Below are 23,973 nucleotides of genomic sequence, written 5' to 3'. Positions count from 1 at the left end.
CGTGGATCCAGGACTGTGGACTCTTTTTAGTTTCAGGACTTTGCCTGAGAGACTATGCTGAGGCTATGCCAGACCATCAATATTTATGTTAAGAATACTGTGCTTTAGGCAGAAAGGAAGACTGATAATTTCAGCTTTTCAGTGGACCACAGTAATCTGTTTTCAAGACCACCCAACTTGTATCTGGGTTATTTGAAGCTTTCAAACCTGTCATTTGTTTCTGTGTTTCAGAAACATTTCAGAGGTTTATGGACAGTCATGAAATTAAATGCATTAGGGTCACAGAGAAACGAGGGGGACGAGTGAAATGGAAGCAGGTGAGGCAGGAGAGACGCCTGCTGTGATCAGGTCGCAGTGTTAGAGACGGGGCCTAGCACCCGGTCAGTAGTTCCTGGCAGCGACAGTGAAAAGGGAAATTCAGCTACATGGTCTCCAGTGTCTGCAAAGATGAAGACGTTAAGATAAAGGGACAGCCTTTGCTGGCACTGAGGCCTGAGGGAAGTATTGCCTCTGGTGGGTTTCTCTAAGGAGTTCTCTGAGCAGTATACACAGCCCTCGACAATACTCCATTCAATAACAGAGCAATTTTGCCCGGGGCCAGATCAGTGTCATCGATGTTGGGAAAGCCTGTAAGTATTTAGGCTTTCATTCCCCGGGACTGTCTTGCTGTTTCCCAGTATTCTCGTTTCTTGGACAAGAATCACAAAATCAGCGGGAAATAATACTGCAGCTCTGTCTTGAGACGATCCCTCACTCGAAGCCTTTGCGGTGGTCCCCTGTCGAGCAGCATGGGTCGAGCCAGCCTCTCTTGGATGTGATCGAACCATCCTGTGCTTGTGCCAAACCCACGTGCTGCCGCCTCATTGTGCCCCCGCCTAAGCATCTTGGAAGGAGACAGCGCCTGTCTGGAGGCGCAGCTCAGATCTGAGGCGTCTGAGTGCGGCGTCTGACGCTGCGGAGCACCGAGCGCTTGGCCGGGAGAGTCGGTTCATTGCCTGCAGCTCTGTTCTAATCGCCTGTGACCCCAGTGACCCCAGCGACCCCAGTGACCCCAGCCACCCAGTGCCAGGCGCCCCAGCGTGTGTCGTCATCTGCAGTTTGCTCATTTGTTTGTTGAAGGGACAGTTACTGAGTATTTGCAGTGGTTGGGGCACTGTGGGTAGGCTTGCGTGAATCCAAGCTTCAGCCTCTACCTCGGGAGTCCTGTTCACGAAAAAGGAAAAACAAGGTCAAAAAGTGAGGGTTTCACAGATAGATCCCCTTTATTGCATTATACCTCCTCACCAGCAGAGGGACCCAGAACTCTTTAAAGAAATTCAGGAGGCCTTTGCAAAAAACAATCAGACCCCCACCCCCAATAGTCCCAAGTCGATGTTCTGACTGTGATGTTCAGAATGTCCTCGCTTCTGTGGTCTGGGGCTTCCCTGGTGGCTCAGATGGTAAAGAATCTGACTGCTGTGTGGGAGACCGGGGTCTGATCCCTGGGTCAGGAAGATACCCTGGAGAAGGGCATGGCTACCCACTCCAGTGTTCTTGCCTGGAGAAGCCCACGGACAGAGGAGCCTGGTGGGCTGCAGTCCGTGGGGTCACAAGAGTCAGACACGACCGAGCGGCTTCCCCGGGACTTTCTCTGCGCTCCAACAGGAGTGCTGCGTGGCTTCTTGGATCCTTGCTCTCGCGTCTCTGGCTTTGATGCCCTTGTTTGGCTCCAGAGACTCGAGGTCCTGCATGTGCGCGCGTGCGCGCGCGCGTGCATGCAGTGGAGGACCACAGAGGCACGTCTTGCTTTTGCGTTTGCTGCCTCTGGTTCAGGCGCTCTGTGCTGCTCCGGATGAGCAGGGGCCGGAGAGGAGCAAGTCACAGGCTCTCCCTTCTCCTCTGAGGGCCCCGGTCACTAGACGTTGCTTTAGCCTGTTCCCCAGACTGTCTGCTAACGCTCTCGCCTGTTACGAGGCCTGTCCCCTGCTATGACAGGTGTGTGCTTCAGAACCTGGGCCCTCGGCTCTGCGGGGATGCATCTACTGGCTACAGCCCCCAAATAAAGTTGTATCCGTCACCCAACTGGCTGATCCCGTGTGCTTTGACAGGGGCGGGTTTGATTCCAGGGTGGTTCAGCCTCAGCCTCTCTGGTCTCTTCGCATGTTTGAGGCTGGCTGACCCCAGGTGAGGTTGCAGCAGCATTCAGGACATCTCTTGGTGAACTGTCATTCAAAGCTGGCGCTTTGAGACGGTGTTTGTAGGCTGTAGGCTGCTTGGTTAGGGCCAAGACCACAGGCCTGAGGCAGTGTGGTCGGTTGTCTAGTCGCTACGTCCTGCTCGATTCTGCAGCTGCAGCGCGCCAGCCTTGTCTGTCCTCCGCTGTTTCCCGGAGTGATTTCTACTGGGTCAAAGCGCCTCTTCCCCCAGCCCCTAGCCTTTGTCTTTAAGGTCAGGTGTGAAGAGTTTGAATCGGTGTCCTTTTCGCATGTGCAGTTTAAATGACCTGTGTGAGAGAAGCTTAGTCTGTGCGGATCCCAGCTCCTCCTGAGAGGGGCAGAGAGCAGTCTTGGGAATCAGACCAGACGTGAGCCCTGGCTCTGTCGCTTGCCAGCTGCGGGTCTGGGAACCAGCTACTCTGCCTCTGCAGACCGTGATGTCCACCTCTTGTTAGAAAACCAGGCATTGGTTGTGAGGGCTCTATGAGAAAAGATAGAGCCCTTAGCGTAACACCTGGCGCATCGGCGGTGGTTAGTAAGCAGTAACTGTTCTGTTGTTGATGGTCTGGGGCGCTAGAAATGCAGCAGTTTAGTGGGTGTCTCTGGGACACGGGGAGATGGTGGCAAACTCAGGTTGGAATCTCAGCATCAGTAGGTGCTTGACTCTAAGCTTCTAAGCCAGTTACTTCATTCGTCTGAACTTATGTTTACTCCGCTAAAATGGGGTTGATAATGTCTAATTTGGAATTAAATAATGGATAATAAAATTTAAGGCAGGAGAAAATGCCTGCTGTGGTTCCCGCACACAGAGGGCGATGCTCAGCACCTCAGGTTCCTCCTCTTCCTTCCTCTTTCGCTGCCTTTTAATTGTGTGGCAGGTGCTGGCTCAGGGCTTGGGGTGACAAGGCGCAGCCCCCGAGACTCTGCCAGACCCTGCTGGCTAATACGTGTGGTCTGCCCTTCGACCAGTCAAGGCAACAAAGCCGTACATTCCTTCTTTGATCAACAGTCACCTCTCCTCTGGAGAGAGTGCTTGTGCGTCCCTTTCCAACCCATTGATTCCTCTAGGAGGGGCGTCAGAACCCTTTTCAGTGACAGACTCGGGTCTGAGTGGCTTACGTGGGGCTGCTGGCTTTGAAGGCCGTTTCCATCACTTCTCACTGGGAATTGCTATCGTCTTTCTGGGGCGTAAACAGAGAGACTTTCCTTTATCTCTGGCTTTTCCTGTATAATTTTTGTGCCAGGCCCTGTCCTGGGTGCTGAGGAGACAGGACTGAATCAAGTCAGACGCAGTCTCTGAAGGAGTCTAGTAGAGAAATGCCGTGGAAACTCCGACAAGAGCTGAAGTCGAGCATGGTGATGCTCTGAGAGGGCTGGCCTGAGTGCTTTGGGAGCACGGAGAACAGAATCGAGCTGAGAGGAGGGGAAAGGGGGGCCTCGCAGAGGAGGTGGGTGTGAGCTGAGACCCGAAGGACGAGCCCCTGTTTGCCTGGAGGCCGGGGGTGGGGACGGGTTTCCGGTAGAGGGCAGGCCTGGGTCGAGGCTGGGGTGTTGTGAATGAGCCCGGCACGGGGTGCAGGCGGGGCTGGGGGGAGGGCGGGTGTGCCCCATTGCATCGCTGGGGTGCCTCGCCTGGTGCCCGGCACCTCAAGGGGTGCGCCCCGACCCCTGCGCAGGTTGAGCTTCCCCGCCTTTGTCCATTTGTCTGCCCCCGGCTTCCTGGGGAAGCCCACACGGAGTTCCCTGCTCAGAATCACACCGCTCACATGGTTACTGGTCTCTGTGGCATGAACTGTCTCATTTCCGTGGTCTCCGTTTATTTTTTGAGCATATGAATTCTTTGTTTGTCTTCCCTGGACGCTCAGACAGTAAAGCATCTGCCTGCAATGTGAGAGACCCGGGTTCGATCCCTGGATCGGGAAGATCCCCTGGAGAAGGAAATGGCAACCCACTCCAGTATTCTTGCCTGGAGAATCTCATGGACGGAGGAGCCTGGTGGATTACAGTCCATGGGGTTGCAAAGAGTTGGACACGACTGAGCGACTTCACTCATTCTTTGTCCAAATAACTCTTCTGGAGAGAAAACACAGAGGCAGAGCTGCTCCGTGAGTCACGGTAAGAAGCCAGGCGGCCCCTCTCTCCCCACCACGTCCGCCTCCTGCCTCAGTCCCCAGGAGCCACGAGGCTCTGCAGAGTGTGACTGGAGCACCAGTATCTCCTGCTCTTTCTGAAAGTTCTTACATCACTGAGTTTCTATACCTCATTAAGATTTTAGCGAAGTTTCCTCTGTATGTTTAAAGGTAACCACTGACAAGCTTTCTCACAGTGAAGCCTCCTGATAAGATGGAAATGTGATGGATGAGAACCTTCTCATTCTCTACCTGGCTGGAGATAAAACAAACTAACTGCCTGGCGAAGGAAGTGTGAGGGCCTGGCTTTTCATTTCTAATGTGATTCTAAGATTATAGGGATATTTTATTTTTCATATAATCCACTTAAAAAAAAAAAAAAAACGCCTGCTGTAAGAGAGCCTCTGATATGCAAAGACAGTGCTCAGCCTGGTGCTGGGAATCTTCAGGTCAAGGGTGTGGCCCGCGTGGGTGGAAATTGAGGCTGCTCTATTGCTGGTGTCATGAAGGCTTGCTGGGGCCACTCATTATGAAGGGTGGTGGTCTGGTGTAGGGGGGAGGGGTCTTTAGATTTTTTCCCCACGTCTCTTTGTTTAGAAGCAGGTAAACAGATGTATCTGCAGATTCCTGCATTAAAACCCGTTATGAACTTGCGTGCTTTCCTCCAGCCTGGGAACATGCAGTTACAGGATGCGGACAGCCGGCCAGGCTTCGGCACTGCTCATCCGAGGGCTTTGTTCGTGAGCTCAGTTTGAAAACCACTTGTTTCGTGAGGACGGAGGTAGACCTGGCTCTGAGTCTGGACTCCACCACGTTTCTCCTTTGGTTAACTTGTTTCGTGAGAAGCACGGAGGTAGACCTGGCTCTGAGTCTGGATTCCACCACGTTTCTCCTTTGGTTAAGTCCCTGGAGCTCTCTGAACTGCTGGTGGAGTTTCCTGGCTGGTGGAGTGGGTGTTGTCAGAGCCTCTGCTTTGCAGCCCGACTGCTGTGAGGGTTGGAGGAGGTGCGATGGATGTGAGGTGCCCAGCACTCTCCAAGGTGCCGTGGAGGTTCGTAGGAAAAAGTGGTGGGTGGTATTTTGGGAGGATGGGTGCAGAGTGCCAGAGAAATCAGGGAGGGCTTTGTGGATGGCGTGGCCCTGGGATTGGCCCTTGTCAGATACGCGTGCTGTCTCCAGGCAGAACTGGAGAGGTTTTTATTATTTTCTTTCCTGGGGGGGGATGGATGGAGACAGGCAGGGGCCTGGAGGGCTGATGGAGCAGTTGGGTGAGATAAAGCAAGGAGGGAGCCCCCCTCCCAAAGGGAGCCCCCCCCACCCCCGGAGGGAGCCTGGAGCGACTGCTTGTTAGGGCAGCCTCGTCCAGCAGTTCTCTCGGAGCTGCTGAAGGTTCAGGGCAGAGATGCAAGCATCAGAGGAGGGCGTGTGTTTTGGTGGGTGAACCAGAGTCTGGAGGGCACTTAGACAGCGGCTGCAGTTGAGCAGACGGGGGCCGCGGCTGAAGGCAGTGTGTTGGGCTGGGGCTCGAGGGCCTGAGCTGTGGGAGGAGTTGGGGAGGGGGTCGTTCTTCTCTCTACCCTGAGCGCTTCAGCTTCATCCTGCCCTTTTTAACGCCTCCTCCAGGAAGGAGGAGGGACTCTTCCGGTTACTCAGAGTCCAGGTTCTTCACGGGGCTGTGCTTTGCTCACGGGTGGGTTACCATAGCCTAAGTTCAAAACCCAGGGTTCAGATCCTGTGGCTTTCCTGTTGCTGGCTTAGCTGGCCCTGGCCCTGGCCGGGTGACCCGACGTCCTCACTCACTCAGTCGTCTTCTTTTTCCACTTCTGCCACTACTTGAGTAAGAGGGGTCAGGCAGTGGACTGGCACCCTCATCTCTCAGGGGCTCCGTGTGGAGGATGTGCTGGGCTTCCTGTGGGGTGGGGAGGTGTGTGCAGGGCAGAGCGGGGAGAGCTGCACCTTGGATGGGGTTCAGCTGGGTCCACACGGGGAAGCCTGGGAGGAGAGGTCAGCCTGGAGGGGCTGGCGCGGGGAGGGGCGGAGGTGGCACCGTGTCACGTCCTGGGCGTCTGCTTCTGTGCTGGGCGCCTGCCTCTCCATTAAGGATGCTAGGAATCTACATGAATATCTCTGCTTACTGGAAAGACAACGCTCACAAAGATTCATGTTCTCTATCTCTGGCCGCACAGCTAGTTAGCCATAGAGCCAGGATTCAAGGCTAGGTCTGCCTGTCTTCACAGCCCAGGAATATTGAGGGAGGTTTGGGGAAGCCACCCAAGTTTATCAATTTTCAGTTCTGATTGTTTTGCTCAGGCGAGACATGCCGTCTCCATGCCGCCCCTAAGCATTGATTATGACTCTGCTGGGGCCGAGCCGCGAGCCCCGGCCGTCTCTCTGTTGCCATGGCAGCTGCTCCTCCTCAAGGCCACCTCCGCGTGCGTTTCCCCCCTTCCCGCGGTGGTCCTTCGACTTTGAGCCTTCTCCGACTGCTCTTCATATGAGGTCCAGGATCCTTGGTCCTGCCTCGTTCATTACTAGGGGGCAGGGGGCAGCCGTGTCTGAGGCTGGTTTATTCCATCCCCCCTGAGTCCTTGAGAAGCTATAACGTCAGCCCCAGGGGGTGGATTGCTGCCTGTGGGGGGGCCCGTGTCACAGGGCAGTTTTCCGCTTTCTTTGGCTTTCTGCTTGCTTTAGCGCGGTTGAGTTGGAAGAGCACAGAGTTTGGAATCAAACTGACTTGGTTTGAATTTCAGCACCTCAACTTCCTTGTTATAAAGCTCTGCGAAAATCTGTCAACCTCCACAAGCCCTAGTTTCCTGTTTGTAAACACAGGACTAGTAATACTTACCCTGTAGGCAGTCTTATGGGTTAGAGATGTTTTAAGGAGAAATAAGTGCCTTGGCCTTGGTAAATAGTAGTTCTGTTACCAGCGCTTATGAGAGAAATAGTTTGTGCTCATTGATGTTCTGACTTGCCCTGAGCTCCTGATACATGCTGGGGGTGATGTACCCCAAAACTTACAAATGCGCACATTTCTGTGGACTCGCAGCGGCCCTTCAGTGGCACTCAGGTTAAGAACCCCCCAGTCTGGAGGCATGACAAAACTCTGTGTCCTCTGTGGGATCCGGGAACAGGTAGGTCATTTTTGTGTGGTCAGCTCTGTTGAGGGGGAAAAGCAACAGCTTTAGTAGCTTTTATCACTTAAAACAGGTAAGAAGTTGTTAACCTAGGTAGCTGAATTTAAAAAAAAGAACTAGAGAATGGAATAAATGGTCGCCGAACACACACTCAGAAGTGTGACCGGACATCCACACACGAGTCTGATAAGTGTTTTATAAGCAGGGAGCCGAATCTCAGAAACGGTGTCAATGGACCTGTGATTGCTATGCACATGAGCAGCGTGTTCTTTCCACCTAGCCATAACACATACATATTTTAGAATGAAAAACTAGGCAGGATCTTTCTAGGATGGCAGGCAGGTTTATTGTGAATTTAAAGATGTACCTACCTCAGTGGCTTAACGGAAGGTTTTATGGTCCCTTTCTCAGTAATTTTCAGGGGGAGTTTCCTTTAAAAGCAAATGTCAGATGACCATTTAAGTCGGTTGGAATCATTGCATTAGTGCTGATACCGAAGAAATCCAAGCCCTCGTCTTTGTGTGGAAGTGAACTGAGAGGCTTGGAGTCAGATAGCTGCTGTCCGTCAGTGACTGTGGTCTTGAGTGAATTGCTTTAATTATCTGGACCAGTTTGCTCATTGAATAAAATGGGAAGAATCCCATCTGCTTCATTCATTTATTTAGTCATCCAACAGATACTTATTGAGCGCTGTTTTGGTTATCTGTTGCTCCGTAACAAATTGTCCCTAAACTTGGTGTCTTAAGACGTTATCATTTGATTATATTTCATGGTTTTGTGGGTTAAGGGTTTAGGCGGGGCTTAGCTGGGTGATTTCTGCTCTCCACGGCCCAGGTCCCCGGGCGTCTAGCTGGTGGGTGGGCTGGCCTGGAGGGTCCCTAATGCCTCACTCACAACTCTGCTGCTGTTCTGGAGGATGGCTGGAAAGCTGGCGCGGCTGGAATTGTCAACTGGAGCACTTGGGTGTGGCCACAGCAGCATGGCAGCATCAAGGCGGTCCCGCGTTTCGGGTGGTGATTCATGACTCCGAGAGGCATGGGTTGGAAGCTGCTGGCTTCTTAGAGCCTGGACCCAGAAGCTGGCTTAGTGCCACTTCTGCCGTATTCCTTTGGTTGTGGTGGTCACCCCGCGGCCCAGACTTCACAGGAGGCGACAGAGACTGGGCATCCTTCGGGGGGAAGGTGTGGAGAAATGAACCGACGGCAGGGCACCAGTCAGCCTCTGCTGCCCCACTGTCTCACGGCCTCTTGTGTTTTGCAAACAACGGTGTTGCTGGCCTTGGTAGCACTGCGCCTGCGCGCCCACTTGGCCGCGGGCCACCTTTGTCCTGCCCTAGTATGTCCGTAGTCTTTGAGGACTCCTGGCTGCTGCTGCTGCCTGGAGAGAATGAACATGTCTGCAGTCCCTGTGGCTCCTTCCAGCTTTCCCGGTCGTGCCTTATCTGCCCTGGGTTCAGCACCGTGCGAGCGGTAAGACAGAGGTCAAAGAATTTACGGCTATCTTCAGTCTGCCACGAGTGCCGACTGCGTGCCCGGTGCCGTTCTAGGTGCTGGAGATACAACAGGAAACAGAATATGCAGAAACTCCTGCCCTTGTGGAGCTTACATTCTGGCGCAGGAGACTGTGACTGAAACATACACATAATTAAACGCCGTGTGAGCAGATGCTACGAGGAAGACTGGAGAGGGAAGGGATTTGGGGAGCGAGGCTGTGGTGGGGCTCGTGGGGGTCCTTTTAGGCAGGATGGGCTGGGAACACTGGATCAGAAGTGACATTTGAGCTCAGACTCAATGGAAGTGGGGGAGCAGCCTCGGGGGATTTTCCAGAGGGAGGTGCAAGCAGATGAGCCTTGGGCTGGGAATTCAGGAGGTGTGTAAGAGAGGCAGCAAGAAAGCAGGGGTTGCCCGGACAGAAGAGCGGGGGGGGGAGTGGCAGGAGGAGGGGAGGCCAGAGAGGTGACGGGGCTGCAGGCGGGACAGAGCGTGGAGGCCAGTGCGGGCTGCGCAGGTCGCATGGGTTCCTGGGACTCGACGCACAGTAGCTTTTCTTACCAGTGGAACCAGGTGTGGCTGGTCCCGGACGTGGGCAGTTCCGGGGCCCCCTCGCTCTCCTGCCCACCAGCCAGGCACCCCCCCCCCGCCCCGCCGGCTCCGGTGCACGTTCTCACCCTGATTGGGACAGCTCGCTGAGCACTCAGGAAGGCAGGTGATCACGAAACATCACCATCTGCCTGTGCCCTGGTAGCAGCAGTGAGACAGACGGACCTTGTCCTGGTGGCCTTTTTGATGTCTGTGAGCGTGTAAGTGTGTGTGTGTGTGTGTGTGTGTGTGTGTGCGTGCTTGTGTATGTGCTCTGTGGGTGATTCTTTTTTTTTTAGATTTTTAGTTGGAGGATGCCTGCTCTACAATGTTATGTTGGTTTCTGTGGCGCAACGTGAATCAGCTATACGTGTACATATATCCTTTCCCTCTTGAGCCTCCCTTCCACTCCCAGTGACCTCATCTTGCTTTTCCCCTGGATTCAGAGGTTGAGAGTCAAGGTGTAAGCTCAGGTGCCACATGCTGTGGACCTCGCTCTTTTTTGTATTTTTTAAAAAAATATTCACTGGACATATGCTCTTAAATGTTTAAATTTTTAAGATTTTTTTTTCTTCATGTATCTACGTGTGCTGTTTGTAGGTTGTGGTGTAGTGGATTAAAGTAAAATGGGGAAAAAAAGCCAAACCAAAGTTAAAATTGTCTAAAAATTGTGACTCCAGAAATGTCTGCAGTGGGAAAATGGTTTAATTTGTTGGCACAACTGTAATGTGGGGGAGTTTTTATTCTTTAACTTTAGAATTCTGTTATTGTTGCTTTAGTATTATTTCTGCAATAGAAATCTTTCTCTAGAGTTGAATTTCTCTTTACATTTATAATTTATGATAGGTTCTTGGCCTGCTTGTTTTGGATTAAAGGTACAGGACAACCTTATCATCTGTTTGCCTAAGGAAAAAAAAAATCAACATTTAATTTTTAAAGTGGTTTCTGTTTTAAAAAAATGTTATTTTAAAAATGTTTACTTTATCCCCCATTATGAATGTAACCTATACTTAGTATGAAACATTTTAAAAATTGAGAAAAAATAATTTTAAAATCATCTGTAATCATGCATTTTGGTATGTGTTTTGGATTTTTAATCATTGCTTTTAAAAAGGTACTTATTAAAGAAAAACTCAAATACACAGAAAAGGAGAGAGAATAGTACACTGACCCTCTGGTGCTTGTCACCCACCTCAGCACTCATAAACTCTTAGCCAACCTTCCTTTATCTATGCCTTCCTCCCATCTCCCTCTTTCAATGCTGAAGTATTTTAAGCAATTCGCAGGCACATTATTTCATCAGATTTTCAGTATTTTTTTTTAAACCCAAAATATTTTCATTTCAGAAAGGTTCTTAATATTATCAAATAGCCAATTAATGTTCAGATTTCCCTGTCTAATTTGCAAATTGTTTTAAACAGTTTGTTCAAATCATGATCAAGATATTGCACTGATTGATTGATAAGTCTCCTTTTAAAAGGTTTTATTTTGGAATAATTTTAGATGTAGAGGGCAGATTTGAAACAGTATTAATCGCAGAGTTCCTGTATATCCTTGTTCTGCTTCCCCAGTGTTCATGTTCTACATGACGGTAGGACACTCATCAGAACCAGGAAATAGACACTGATACGACCCCGTTGTGTGCAGCCTGCATTTGAATGTTGCCGGTTCTCCCATTAACGCCCCCTTTCTGGTCCAGGATCCACGTTGCCCTTAATCGTTATGTCTCCCTCGTCTCACCTAGTCTAGGACAGTTGCTCAGCAGTTGTCCTTTGTGACCTTGACTCCCGTGAAGAGTACTGATGAGTTATTTCGCTACTGTCCTTCAGTTTGGGCTTGTCTGATATCTCTGTCATGAACAGACTGGGGTTACACATTGTTGGTCAGGATAGCACAGACAAGCTGGGTACATAGTGTCAGTTTGTTCTGGGGAAGTTGGTGCTGGTCCCTTGGTTAAGGCGGGGGTCTCCTGGATTCTCCACGGCCAAGTTACTCTTCTCCACCTGTGGTAGTATTTTGGGGGGAAATACTTTGAGACTGTGTAAGGGTCTTGTTTTTCATCATACTTTAAAGAATCTCACTGATGGTTCATACCCACAGCAGTCCCTACCCTGGTGTTTGCTCAGTGGCGACTCTCCATCATTCCCTCTGCGCTTAAGAGGTGTAACTCTCCTGTAAGAAAGGCTGTCCCTTCTGCAGTTTTTATTATTCACCTGCTTATACCGTATGAGCTCATGGATATTTGTTTCATTCTGTAGGTTGTTAAGCCATTATTATGATTTCTTTTCTTGTTCAGATTGACTCAGATTTGGCCCTGGGGAACTCCTCCAGATTGATTCCTGTGTCTTTAACATTTCCTGAGCACTTCCACACTTGTTAGGGTCGCAGGATGTCCTGGACTCTTGTGTTTTCCCTCATCCAGTTCTGGAATCAACCATTTCTTTAAGGATCCCTGGTTTCCTTTATTGGAGAAAGGCATTTAGGGGCCAAGGTCTGAATGACGGGTGTCATCATTACTGCTGCTGCTGAGTAGCTTCAGTCGTGTCCGACTCTGTGCGACCCCGTAGGCGGCAGCCCACCAGCCTCCCCCGTCCCTGGGGTTCTCCAGGCAAGAACACTGGAGTGGGTTGCCATTTCCTCCTCCAGTGCATGAAAGTGAAAAGGGAAAGTGAAGTCGATCAGTCATGTCCGACTCTTCGTGACCCCATGGACTGCAGCCTTCCAGGCTCCTCTGTCCGTGGGATTTTCCAGGCAAGAGTACTGGAGTGGGGTGCCATCACCTTCTCCACATCATGACTACTAGGCCTTGGCAATAGACAGTTTGAAATGTGTGTTTATATATTTTTACATATGCATCAAAATATATACAGGCATATACTTATCTGTATTTACTTCTATTCATACAAAAGTCCATGGGGTCACAAAGAGTTGGATGTGACTGAAGTGACTTAGCACTCACCCATACAAAATATATGCACACATATATACACCCGTCTTTACTTCCGTGGCCAGCTCTGTGTGTGAGCGAGTGTGTGTGAAGGAAGGAAGGAAAGTTTGAGTGAGCTCAGAATCTGTAGAATCAATATGAGTTTGTGAGCTCACGCTGGCCTCCCTAGCGTTCCTAGTTCTTCCTTATTCTACAAGCTCTCTCTCCTTTTTTTTTCCTTTGTAATTTATTTGTTGAATAAGTTGGGTCATTTGTCCTTTATCTCCACATTTTAGATTTTGTTGATTGTATTTTTGTAATGTCATTCAGCTTGTTTCTCTGCTGACTTTGTTTCGAGTAAATTGCTAGTTACATAAGGTGCATGACCAGGTCTAACTTTCTGGCAAGATTACATCATAGGCGGTCTAACAGCAGGTATGTAGTGTCCAATAGTCCCTGTTTTTATGATTTACTCAGTCAGTTCAGTCACTTAGTCGTGTCTGGCTCTTTGCGACCCCATGAATTGCAGCACTCCAGGCCTCCTTGTCCGTCACCAACTCCCGGAGTTCACGCAGACTCTTGTCCATTGAATTGGTGATGCCATCCAGCCATCTCATGCTCCGTCGTCCCCTTCTCCTCCTGCCCCCAATCCCTCCCAGCATGAAGGTCTTTTCCAATGAGTCAACTCGTTGCATGAAGTGGCCAAAGTATTGGAGTTTCAGCTTTAGCATCAGTCCTTCCAATGAACACCCAGGGCTGATCTCCTTTAGGATGGACTGGTTGGATCTCCTTGCAGTCCAAGGGACTCTCAAGAGCGTTCTCCAACACCGCAGTTCAAAAGCGTCAATTCTTTGGTGCTCAGCTTTCTTTATAGTCCAACTCTCGCATTCATACATGACCACTGGAAAAACCATAGCCTTGACTGGATGGACTTTGTTGGCAAAGTAATGTCTCTGCTTTGGAATATGCTACTAGCCATTGATAATAGCAAAATGATGATAATTTAATTTCAGCAATCCGTTTATATAATAGCTATATACTTATATTAAGAAAAACTTGTTTTTCATGTCTATTCAGTTACTCTGGGGTGTAGTTCATACAGAAAAGACAATAAGAGTTCCCTGAAATCCTCCAAAGGTAACTGTGTTAGTTTCTTACTGCTGCTGTGACAAATCACCACACACTTGGCTGCCTAGCAGCACAAACTTCTCCTGTGGTTCTGGAAGTCAGAAGTCTGGAGTGGGTCTCACCGTGGCAGGGCTGTGTTCTTCCTGAAGGCTTTAGGAGAAAATCTATCTCCTTGTCTTTTCCAGCTTCTAGAGGCTGTCTGCATTTCTCGAACAGTGACTCCCATCCATCTTCAAAGCCAGAGCTGGCTGATGGGATCTTTTTTGTGCTTCCCTCTCTCACTTTTAAGGATCTTTGTGATTATGTTGGGGGCACCTGAATAGTCTGTCTGTTTCAAGGTCAACTGATTAGCAACCTCAGTTCCATTGGCAACTTTTTGCCATGTAATCAGCATAGTCAGAGATTCTGGGGATTAGGGTGTGAACATCTTTGGGGGGCCATTATTCTGCCTATCATAGTGGCCAAAGAGTTTTTGTTTTATTCAATCATTATGAACTCATGGATTAAAAAAAAATTTTCTTTGACCTATATTAGTTCATTGTCATTATCTTTGATGTCCTAATTGTCCGATCTTTTGACAATGGAAAAGCTTATTCAAGTTGATTCCTGAGTTCTTTGGATGTGAACATGGAGTCTTTGATAGAGTCTTTCTTTGTAGCATGATGAGGTGTCTGAGCTCGTATTATATATTCCTGCCCCAGGTCTGGGATCATCCCTTTCTATAAGGCACACTCTCCTGTGATTCGGAGTCACCTGGAGGGCTTACTAAGGGCTCCCAGGTGGCTCATGGTCAAGAGTCTGCCTATCAGTGCAGGAGGCCCAGGAGATGTGGCTTCAGTCCCTGGGTCGGGAAGCTCCCTGGAGAAGGAAATGGCAGCCCACTCCAGTGTTCTTGCCTGGACAATCCCCATGGACTTAGGAGCTGGGGGGCCATAGCCCATGGGGTCGCAAAGAGTCAGATGCGACTTGGCAACTGAACACGCATACACGGGGGGCTTATTGAAACAGATTGATGGGTCCTCCCTGTTTCTAGAGTTTCTGATGTAACAGGTGTGAGTTGGGGCCCAGTGATTGGTGGTGCTGATAACGCTGTTCTAGGGACTACACTTTGAGAACCACTGTTTTAAAGGATGATGGAAGTTTTTTTGTTTTTGTTTTTGGTGAACGATGGTATTTCGCGACTGTAGCCTGCATGCTAGGGAGGGTATTGATTCCAGGTTTTCTAAGTGAAAGGAAAGAAATAATCGAATGTAAGTTCCTATTCATATTTCCAGTTCAAATTTAGAATTACAGGTTTAACTTATTCTATATTTGTGTTTGTTTTCTGAGGCTTGGTTCTTATGATCGTAGTGGTTACTTATTTAATAAGCATGCATGCATTTATACACACGCAGTTTCAGAATAACAGTACAAATATCACTTCCTGCCGCATGATTACTGAAAGCGGTCGAGGGTTTCTGCAGCAGTTCCTTTGTCGCTGGAGAAAGATCCCGCTAGGGGTGTAGAGATTACGCGACTTTTTCGTTATTGGAGTCACTCCTCTCTGTCCGGTTCGCCAGACAGCTTGCTGCACAGCTAACTTCTCCTGTGTCTTGTGCTTTTAGCTTTAGGAGCTTCTCATTTAATTTTAAAATACTTATCTAAACATTTAAACGCTTTCACCATCACATCTGTAAAATGAATCTGCTCTTTCCTCTGTCTTGCTCTCTCCTTTTCCTTGCAGGCAGCCATTCCTTGTGATGAACTAAGTGGCCGGGTGCTGTGCGTACTGCTTTTTCTCTTGGGGTCCGCACCGCCCTCCGCCCCGCACACCGTCCTGAGCAGTATGTTTGAAAGATCCCTCGAGGGCGGGAAATGGATACAGTCCTCATCCCTGCTCCTTTATGGCTTCTGAGTGCTCATCCGCGAGCAGGCGCAAGCGTGGACCCCTCTGCTGTAGACATTTGCGGTGCCTCCAGCCTCTTGCTATTGCGCTTCGGTATTACAGACAGTGCCTGTTTTGAGATTGTTGAAATTCACACTGTGTACTGTTTGATTTCTGTGTTTTTCCTTACCATTATAACTTGAGCATTTTCCATGTGTTGTGAATGTCATTTAAGACAGTCTGTTTTTATGATTGTGAAAGTAATACAGACTTAGAGCCTTGAAGAAGCTCAGGAAGATCAATATCAGTACATAATCCTTCTACTTAGGGATACTGTTATTATTTTGATGTGTTTCCTCAGAGCCTTAAAAATATTTTACGTAAGCAGTTAGAAGACACTCAGCGTCATATTACATAGTATCCTGCTCTGTTTTTACTCTTAATTGTGATGTTTTTATACTATGTGCTTTTTTCAAAAATGATTTTTAATTGGAGGATAGTTACTTTACAATGTTGTGATGGTTTCTCTCACACATCAACATGAGTCAACCATAGCTGTGCATATCTCCTCCCCCTCTTGAACCGCCCTCCCATCTGCCTCCCATCCCACCCCGCTAGGTGGTCACCGAGCACAGCTCTGGGTTCCCTACATCGTATAGCAAATTCCTCCTGGCTATCTCCTTTGCATATGGTAATGTTTATGTTTCCGTACTGCCATATGCTTGTTATAATTCTGTGTTGGCAGACATTTAGTTTCTTCCCAGTTGTTTCAGTATTGTAAATAATCTTGTGATAAGTGTATGTACCTGAAGCTTTCCCCAAAATTTCAGATTATTTTCCCAAGACCTTAAATAAGGAGGAAGCTCATGTTTGTTAATCATATCTATTTGGCTTGCTTTCTTACAGCAATAAGGTAAACAGGTGAAAGATTGTTACCTTGAGACTTGTCAAGCAACTTCCATTTTTTTCTTCTTCTTCCGGTAGGACCTTAGAAATGAAGTTGAGAAATTACGCAATGAAGTGAGTGAAAGAGAGAAAGCAGTGGAGAATTGTTACAAGAGTCTGTTGAGTGAAAGCAATAGAAAATTGCAGAGTCAAGAGCAAGTGATCAGAAGTCTCAGAGAAAGCGCCGCTCAGAAGGACTTGTTGCTTCAGGTACCACGCTTTCATTTTTGTATTTACATATTCTTACTTCAGCATAGGTTTTCTTTGTTGTTGTTATTGTTCTCTAAAAACTCTTTTTCAAGGATGCTTATAAAAAGGTGAGTCTGGCAAAAAACGAGGGTGGTCTTCACTGCTATCTATCAGAGCACTTTGGAGCTTTCTTTATGCCATTTGGACCCCAGCCTCCGTAAGTTTGGAAAAAACAAAAGGTCCAGGAAGAGAAGGGGCTTAGTATTAACAATTCATTTGGGTTTTCTGTAAGTTCCTGCAGGCAAACTTGGCTGAGCGTTTCCGCAAGGCCTGCCTCGGGCCGGCCTGCTTTGCTCTGGCGCCCGCCTGCGTCTCTTGCGGTCCTGGGTTTTCATTGCCTTGCTCTCCCTCTCCACTGTACTTCTCTGTCTGTTCCTTTCTGTCTTGGGGTATCCTTCTCATTTGATGGTACAGGGAATTTTTGATTCAGCTCAGAATTACGGGTAACCATGCTGGAGGGAACATGGGTGTTTACCACTGCTTCCTCCTGAAGCCTCACTGCCATCAGTGAAGGGGTGAGAAGGTCTAAACGCCCAAGACCAGAAGCATGGGAGTGGTGGAGAGCCACCCAGACGGGAAGGTTGCTGTCTGCGGAAGAGGATGTGCAAATGGTAACCGTTGGTTTGCCAAAAAGTTTCTTGGCATTTTCTCACAACTTCTTCCCCTCTGCTTCATGTTTTGGGGTTGGAAAGCCAAGCAGGAAGAAGCTGATTGATCCACAGAACCCAGAAGGGCTCAGCGGGTGGTCAGGCTCCCTTTGTTGGCAGGAGATGTGGCTGGGATGCTGGGCGGTTAGGTGGCCTTGTGGTCACCAGCAGTGCATGGGAGTTTTGCTCTGTGGAGGCCGTAACCAGAGACGCTCTTGACTCCATCCAGAAGAATGTATATAAGTTCGGAGATAACACTAAATGTCAATACACAGTTTAGTCTTATGATCTAAGTGAACAGAGCAAAGCCATGGCTGCTAATTCTAAGAAAAGCAAACAGTTGAATGTGATTGCAGATGTCACTGTGTAAGGCTGGGCTGTGGACGGCACGTGTGTGGCTTTGTCTCCCGTACCCTCTGGGGGGCACCCCGGTGCTGGCCAGAGGGGACGTTTGCAGTGACTGCCACCGTCCTTGTTGACACCAGGCTGGGTGCTGCTCTCTCAGTTGTAACGGTGCATGAATGGATTTGTAATTGCCTGATGCTGGTGGCTGATGGAAATTATTTAGAGGATATATTGTGAAAAAAGTAAATCTTCCCTTAAAGAGTTTGGAACCATCTCTTAGTATTTTTTTCCCTCTATGAAAACTCACATGATTTGTTTGTTTGCTTAGAAATTCACTGAAAGAGACTTGGAAGCAGTGCAGCGGAGCTGTGCCTCAGGGACGGCAGAGGACCCCGAGTTCAGGAGTGGAGGCGCAATAGCAGAAGAGTGCTCTTCCCAGTCACCGGGCGGCAAAGGCGTCCTCTCAGAGGTGAGCCCGCTGGAACCTGGACATTCACATGCAAATTCGTGTTCTTTCCTGACACATAGTTCTTGGCTCTTCTGATCTGAAGATCCTCCCAGGCCTCCTTGCTGATAGTTGAGCTGCCAGCAGGTAGGAGGAGGGCTTCTGTGTCTTCGTCCTGCAGACTGGTATGCTTCAGCCAAGTGTTAGTATTTGCGCTGTGCAGGAAACCTGGAAACCACAGCTCGTTAAAAGACAAGCCTCATATTTGCCTCCTAGGGTCCACCTCTGAAGAACTGTGTAATCTCGAGTAAGAACATTTTCCAGCTGACGTGAACACAAACAGTGGCGCAGCAGGCCCTTCCTGATCTGGCCCCAGGCCAGCTTTCCGTTCTCCTTCTCTGACAGCAGCTCACCTCCTGCGGATGTGTGGAGGCGTGTCTGCCCCGCCCCGTGCCCTGTGTGCGCTGCCTCGTCAGCCTGGGGCCTGTGTGGGGTCTTCCCAGACCAGGAGTTGAACCCATTACCCCTACATTGGCAGGCAGATTCTTAACCGCTGAGCCACTATGGAAGTCCCAATATATTATTCTTTTTGAGTTTCTTTTTCAACATAGGTTATTACAAGACATGAAACCTAGTTCCCTGTATATAGAGCTGCTGCTGCTGCTAAGTCGCTTCAGTCGTGTCCAACTCTGTGTGACCCCATAGACGGCAGCCCACCAGGCTCTGCCGTCCCTGAGACTCTCCAGGCAAGAGCACTGGAGTGGGTGCCATTGCCTTCTCCAGTGCCTGAAAGTGAAAAGTGAAAGTGAAGTCGCTCAGTTGTGTCCGACTTCTAGCGACCCCATGGACTGCAGCCCCTGTCCCTGGGGTTCTCCAGGCAAGAGCACTGGAGTGGGTGCCATTGCCTTCTCCAGTGCCTGAAAGTGAAAAGTGAAAGTGAAGTCGCTCAGTTGTGTCCGACTCTTAGCGACCCCATGGGCTGCAGCCCCTGTCCCTGGGGTTCTCCAGGCAAGAGCACTGGAGTGGGTGCCATTGCTTCTCCAGTGTATACAGCAGGTGCTTGCTTGTCTGTTTTGTATCTAGTGGTGTGTGTGTGTCTGTTCACCCCAGATCCCAGCTTATCTTCTCTCCTCTGCCCCTTTGGTAGCCTCAGCTTTGCTGTTCTGTCTGTGAGTCTATTCCTGCTTCTTAAGTTCATTTGTATCATTTTTTTTTAGATTCCACACATAAGGTTTCTCATATTGTACTTGTCTTTGACGTCACTCAGTATGAAAATCTCTAGGTCCGTCCACGTTGCTGCAGATGGCATTATTTCATTCTTGTTTATGGCCGAGTAATATTCTCTTACATATGCATATGTATCAGTCAGTTCAGTTCAGTCGCTCAGTCGTGTCCCACTCTTTGCGACCCCATGAATCGCAGCACGCCAGGCCTCCCTGTTCATCACCAAATCCCGGAGTTCACCCAAACTCATGTGCATCGAGTCGGTGATGCCATCCAGCCATCTCATCCTCTCGTCCCCTTCTCCTCTTACCCCCAATCCCTCCCAGCATCAGAGTCTTTTCCATTGAATCAATTCTTTACATGAGGTGGCCAAAGTACTGCAGTTTCAGTTTCAACATCAGTCCTTCCCAAGAAATCCCAGGGCTGATCTCCTTGAGAGTGGACTGGTTGGATCTCCTTGCAGTCCAAGGGACTCTTAAGAGTCTTCTCCAACACCACAGTTCAAAAGCATCAATTCTTTGATGCTCAGCCTTCTTCACAGTCCAACTCTCACATCCATACATGACCACAGGAAAAACCGTAGCCTTGACTAGATGGACCTTTGTTGGTAAAGTATTGTCTGCTTTAGAATATGCTATCTAGGTTGGTCATAACTTTTCTTCCAAGGAGTAAGCGTCTTTTAATTTCATGGCTGCAGTCACCATCTGCAGTGATATTGGGGCCCCAAAAAATAAAGTCTGACACTGTTTCCACTATTTCTCCATCTATTTCCCATGAAGTGATGGGACCAGATGCCATGATCTTCATTTTCTGAATGTTGAGCTTTAAGCCAACTTTTTCACTCTCTTCTTTCACTTTCATCAAGAGGCTTTTTAGTTCCTCTTCACTTTTTGCCATAAGGGTGGTGTCATCTGCATATCTGAGGTTATTATTGATATTTCTCCCGGCAATCTTGATTCCAGCTTGTGTTTCTTCCAGTCCAGAGTTTCTCATGAGGTAGTCTCAGTCAGTTCAGTTCAGTCGCTCAGTCGTGTCCGACTCCTTGCGACCCCATGAATCGCAGCATGCCAGGCCTCCCTGTCCATCACCATCTCCTGGAGTTCACTCAAACTCACATCCATTGAGTCAGTGATGCCATCCAGCCATCTCATCCTCTGTTGTCCCTTTCTGCTCCTGCCCCCAGTCCCTCCCAGCATCAGGGTCTTTTCCAATGAGTCAACTCTTCTCATGAGGTGGCCAAAGTACTGGAGTTTCAGCTTTAGCATCATACCTTCCAAAGAACACCCAGGGCTGTTCTCCTTTAGAATGGACTGGTTGGATCTCCTTGCAGTCCAAGGGACTCTCAAGAGTCTTCTCCAACACCACAGTTCAAAAGCATCAATTCTTCAGCGCTCAGCTTTCTTTATAGTCCAACTCTCACATTCATACATGACCACTGGAGAAACTATAGCCTTGACTAAACGGACCTTTGTTGGCAAAGTAATGTCTCTGCTTTTTAATATGCTGTCTAGGTTGGTCATAACTTTTCTTCCAAGGAGTAAGCATCTTTTAATTTCATGATGTACTCTGCATATACATTAAATAAGCAGGGTGACAGTATACAGCCTTGACGTACTTCTTTTCCTTTGTGGAACCTGTCTGTTGTTCCATGTCCAGTTCTAACTGTCGCTTCCTGACCTGCATATAGGTTTCTCAAGAGGCAGGTAAGGTGGTCTGGTATTCCCATCTCTTTCAGAATTTTCCACAGTTTATTGTGAGCCATACAGTCAAAGGCTTTGGCATAGTCAATAAAGCAGAAATAGGTGTTTTTCTGGAAGCTACATACACACACACACACACGCAAACACATATATACACCACTTAAGATGTGTACATATGTGTGTGTGTATATATATACACACACACACAGCTACATCCACACTCACACACACACACACACACATATATATATACACACATAAGGTGTGTACACGTGTGTGTGTGTATATATATATATACACACACAGCTACATGCACACTTACACACATATATATACACACACCACATAAGGTGTGTACACGTGTGTACACACACGCCACGTCTGTTTCATCCTCTCAGCGATGGGCGTCCAGCTTGCCCCGTGTCTTGGCTGCTGTGGACGTGGGTGCGTGTGCCCGTTCAGGTGAGGGTTTTCTCTGGACGTTTGTCCGGGGGTGGGAGTGCTGGATCGCATGGCAGCTCTGTTTTAGGTTTTTAAGGCGTCTCCTACCTCTCTCCCCACTGCTGCACCAAGTTCATACCCCCACAAACAGTATAGGAGGGTTTTTTTTTTTCTCCGCACTTTCTCCAGGATTTATTATCTGTAGACCTTGTAATGGTGGCCGTTCTGATTGGTTTGTGGTCATACCTTATTGTAGTTTTGATTTGCATGTTTCTAATGATTAGTGATATTGAGCATCTTTTCATGAGGCACAGTTTGTTTTGAAATAAGATACCAGCCCATCAGGTTTTCTAGATGGACAGATCGTCACTCATCTGAATATATTTAGCTACACTTTACTATTATGAATCATATTTTAGAGATGTAAACAGTGGTGTAAACGTTGAACAAAGTATTTCTGAATTTGTTGGACAGTTGAGTGCTTTGAAATTTCGTGTCTCCAGTTTGATTGTCTGTGTCCCCTTGTCTTCAGTCTTTTGTGCTAATGGTTTCTATACGTCTTAGAACCACAAGTATAAAGTCATCCCGTGGGCACTGCAGTTGTATTTTAGATCCTGGTGATGTGTGAATGACTGCAAAAATACTTACGTATTTTAGCAAAGGTTTAAATTCTGTTCTGCAAGAGTGATTGCAAATTGAGGATAAAAGATTATAAATGATCATTTAGGGATTGGAGATTTCTAGGTGTCAGTTTAAGAAATCCCAGCTGTTGCAGCCTACAGTATATTTCCTCCTGAGAAAGGTGTTCTTTTCAGATTGTAGTTCTTCCTTTGTAGAAAACGTGGATTTTTTTTTTTCTTGCTCTGCCCTTGGCTGTTTTGTGTTGATTTTAGAGTTTATTCTCTACCCATTTCTGTGAAGAACTTGAGACTGTCATGACGTCTCCACTGACTCTGGGCAGTCTGTTTTCCTTCTAATCATGTGTGATCCTGAGAATTAATGCTGGATGGTCAGGGAATTGAGGGACAGAGAGTAAAACACACTGACCATGTTTAACTTGCCGCAGCCAGAGATTTATAGGTTGGCTGTTGACATGGTTGGGACATCACTGCTCAATTTCCCGAGTAGTAAAACAAATGTCTTTGTTGCAGAGCTGTGACATAGCTCCTGAAATCGACCAGCCTCTATCTACCAGGCTACTGAATTGCCCTGATTACCAAGGAGCGAGAGATTAAGCTTACTTTTCATGTGTCTGCGCCTCTCCAGACTGAGGTCTGGGCATTCCATGTGTTTCCTTCAAGTCACTGAGGAAACTGGTAGAGCAGACAGTGCCTCGGCTTTGGTGTCGGCCTGTCAGTTCTGCTGCTTGTTAACTCTGTGACCTTGGGCAAGTCACCTCCTCTCTGAACTCACCTTCCTAATCTGTAAAATGGGGAGTTACACGCTACCTCCTGAGATGATTAGAAATAACATATGGGCATCAGTTAAACTACTTTTGACGGCAGGCTGTAGGATCCAAGGCTGAAGAGTTTGAGCAAAACTGCAATGAAAGGGAGTGTGTATTGGGAACGTCCTGGAGACTCACAGGTACCAAAGGGCATGGACTCCAGGGCTGTGCCTGGTGTGGAGGGGCAGGGTGGAGGGTGGGGAGCCAGGGCTCCTTGTGATCCCCCTTGGGCCACCTGGCCCTCTGCTTCTGTGCCAAGGAGATCCAGTGGTGTTCAGCTCTGCCCAGGGAGCCAGATGACTTCACTCTAATAGGGCATGATTCAACGCCGGGGAATAGGTGATGGATGAAATGGGACCCAGACGGCTCCAAAGAGTTCATTTGTTTAACATGGTTGAGCGATTTGCTTCTAGGAAGACACTGCCTCACTCTGGCTTCCATTATGCAGAGTATCCACAGGGGTCTCTCCTCTTCAGACTCATATTGGTCCCTGTGTTCGCCTTGTACCTTTGTACTCAGCATTTCAGCATCTGTGGCAGCATTTGACCTGTGCCAAGCAGTGTGCCTGGCTCAGGATGACCCCTTCCCCTGAGGGGTCCGCAGGCCTGTGAACACGCAGTTGGTCCACGGGCTGTGGGTGAAGGTGAATTGGACGCCTCGGGGCTGGAGGAGGGTTAAAGGTGTGAGAAGGGTGTTCCTGGAGGGGGCTGCCTGCTGGAGCGTGGTCTCCAAGGAGGAGGGGCTGTTCCCCCTGGGGAGCCCAGGTGGAGGGGTTTCCTGGCTCCGTGGAGACGGAAGGCCAGGAAAGGGAGCGTAGGTGTGGCCAGCTGGCAGGTAGAGGGTGGGGGCCGAGGCGAGCAGCGGCTGCCGGAAGGAGGGGAAGGGGCCCGGGTGGGCCCCAGGCCCCGCACCGCAGCGGGCGGTCTTCTGGGGCTTCCACCCCGGCTCAGAGCAATCCAGGTCAGGCCCCCAGGGTCGGGGTTCTTTCCCTGGGTGCGTCTGTCCTACAGCTGGAGTCTATACCATCCACCCACCCAAGGTCCATATTTACTCATCTTTCTTCCTAGTCCTTCTCG

The 23,973-nt window shown here is 48.8% G+C and overlaps 1 protein-coding gene across 8 annotated transcripts in view; it reads left to right on the top strand.

Moving 5' to 3' along the window:
• CDK5RAP2 (CDK5 regulatory subunit associated protein 2) overlaps positions 1-23,973 on the top strand; it is a 180,943-nt gene that overhangs the window by 70,085 nt on the left and 86,885 nt on the right. For all 8 annotated transcript variants that reach the window (XM_018052695.1, XM_018052692.1, XM_018052698.1 and 5 more), the window contains 2 exons: positions 16,439-16,609; positions 17,969-18,109. In XM_018052695.1, the coding sequence (XP_017908184.1) occupies positions 16,439-16,609; positions 17,969-18,109 (312 nt within the window). The remainder of the gene's footprint in view (positions 1-16,438; positions 16,610-17,968; positions 18,110-23,973) is intronic.

The sequence above is a fragment of the Capra hircus genome, chromosome 8 (genome assembly GCF_001704415.2).
Source record: "Capra hircus breed San Clemente chromosome 8, ASM170441v1, whole genome shotgun sequence".
Classification (NCBI taxonomy): domain Eukaryota; kingdom Metazoa; phylum Chordata; class Mammalia; order Artiodactyla; family Bovidae; genus Capra; species Capra hircus.
The sequence above is the reverse complement of the archived record's forward strand: the minus strand, read 5'-3'. Positions and strand labels throughout refer to the sequence as shown.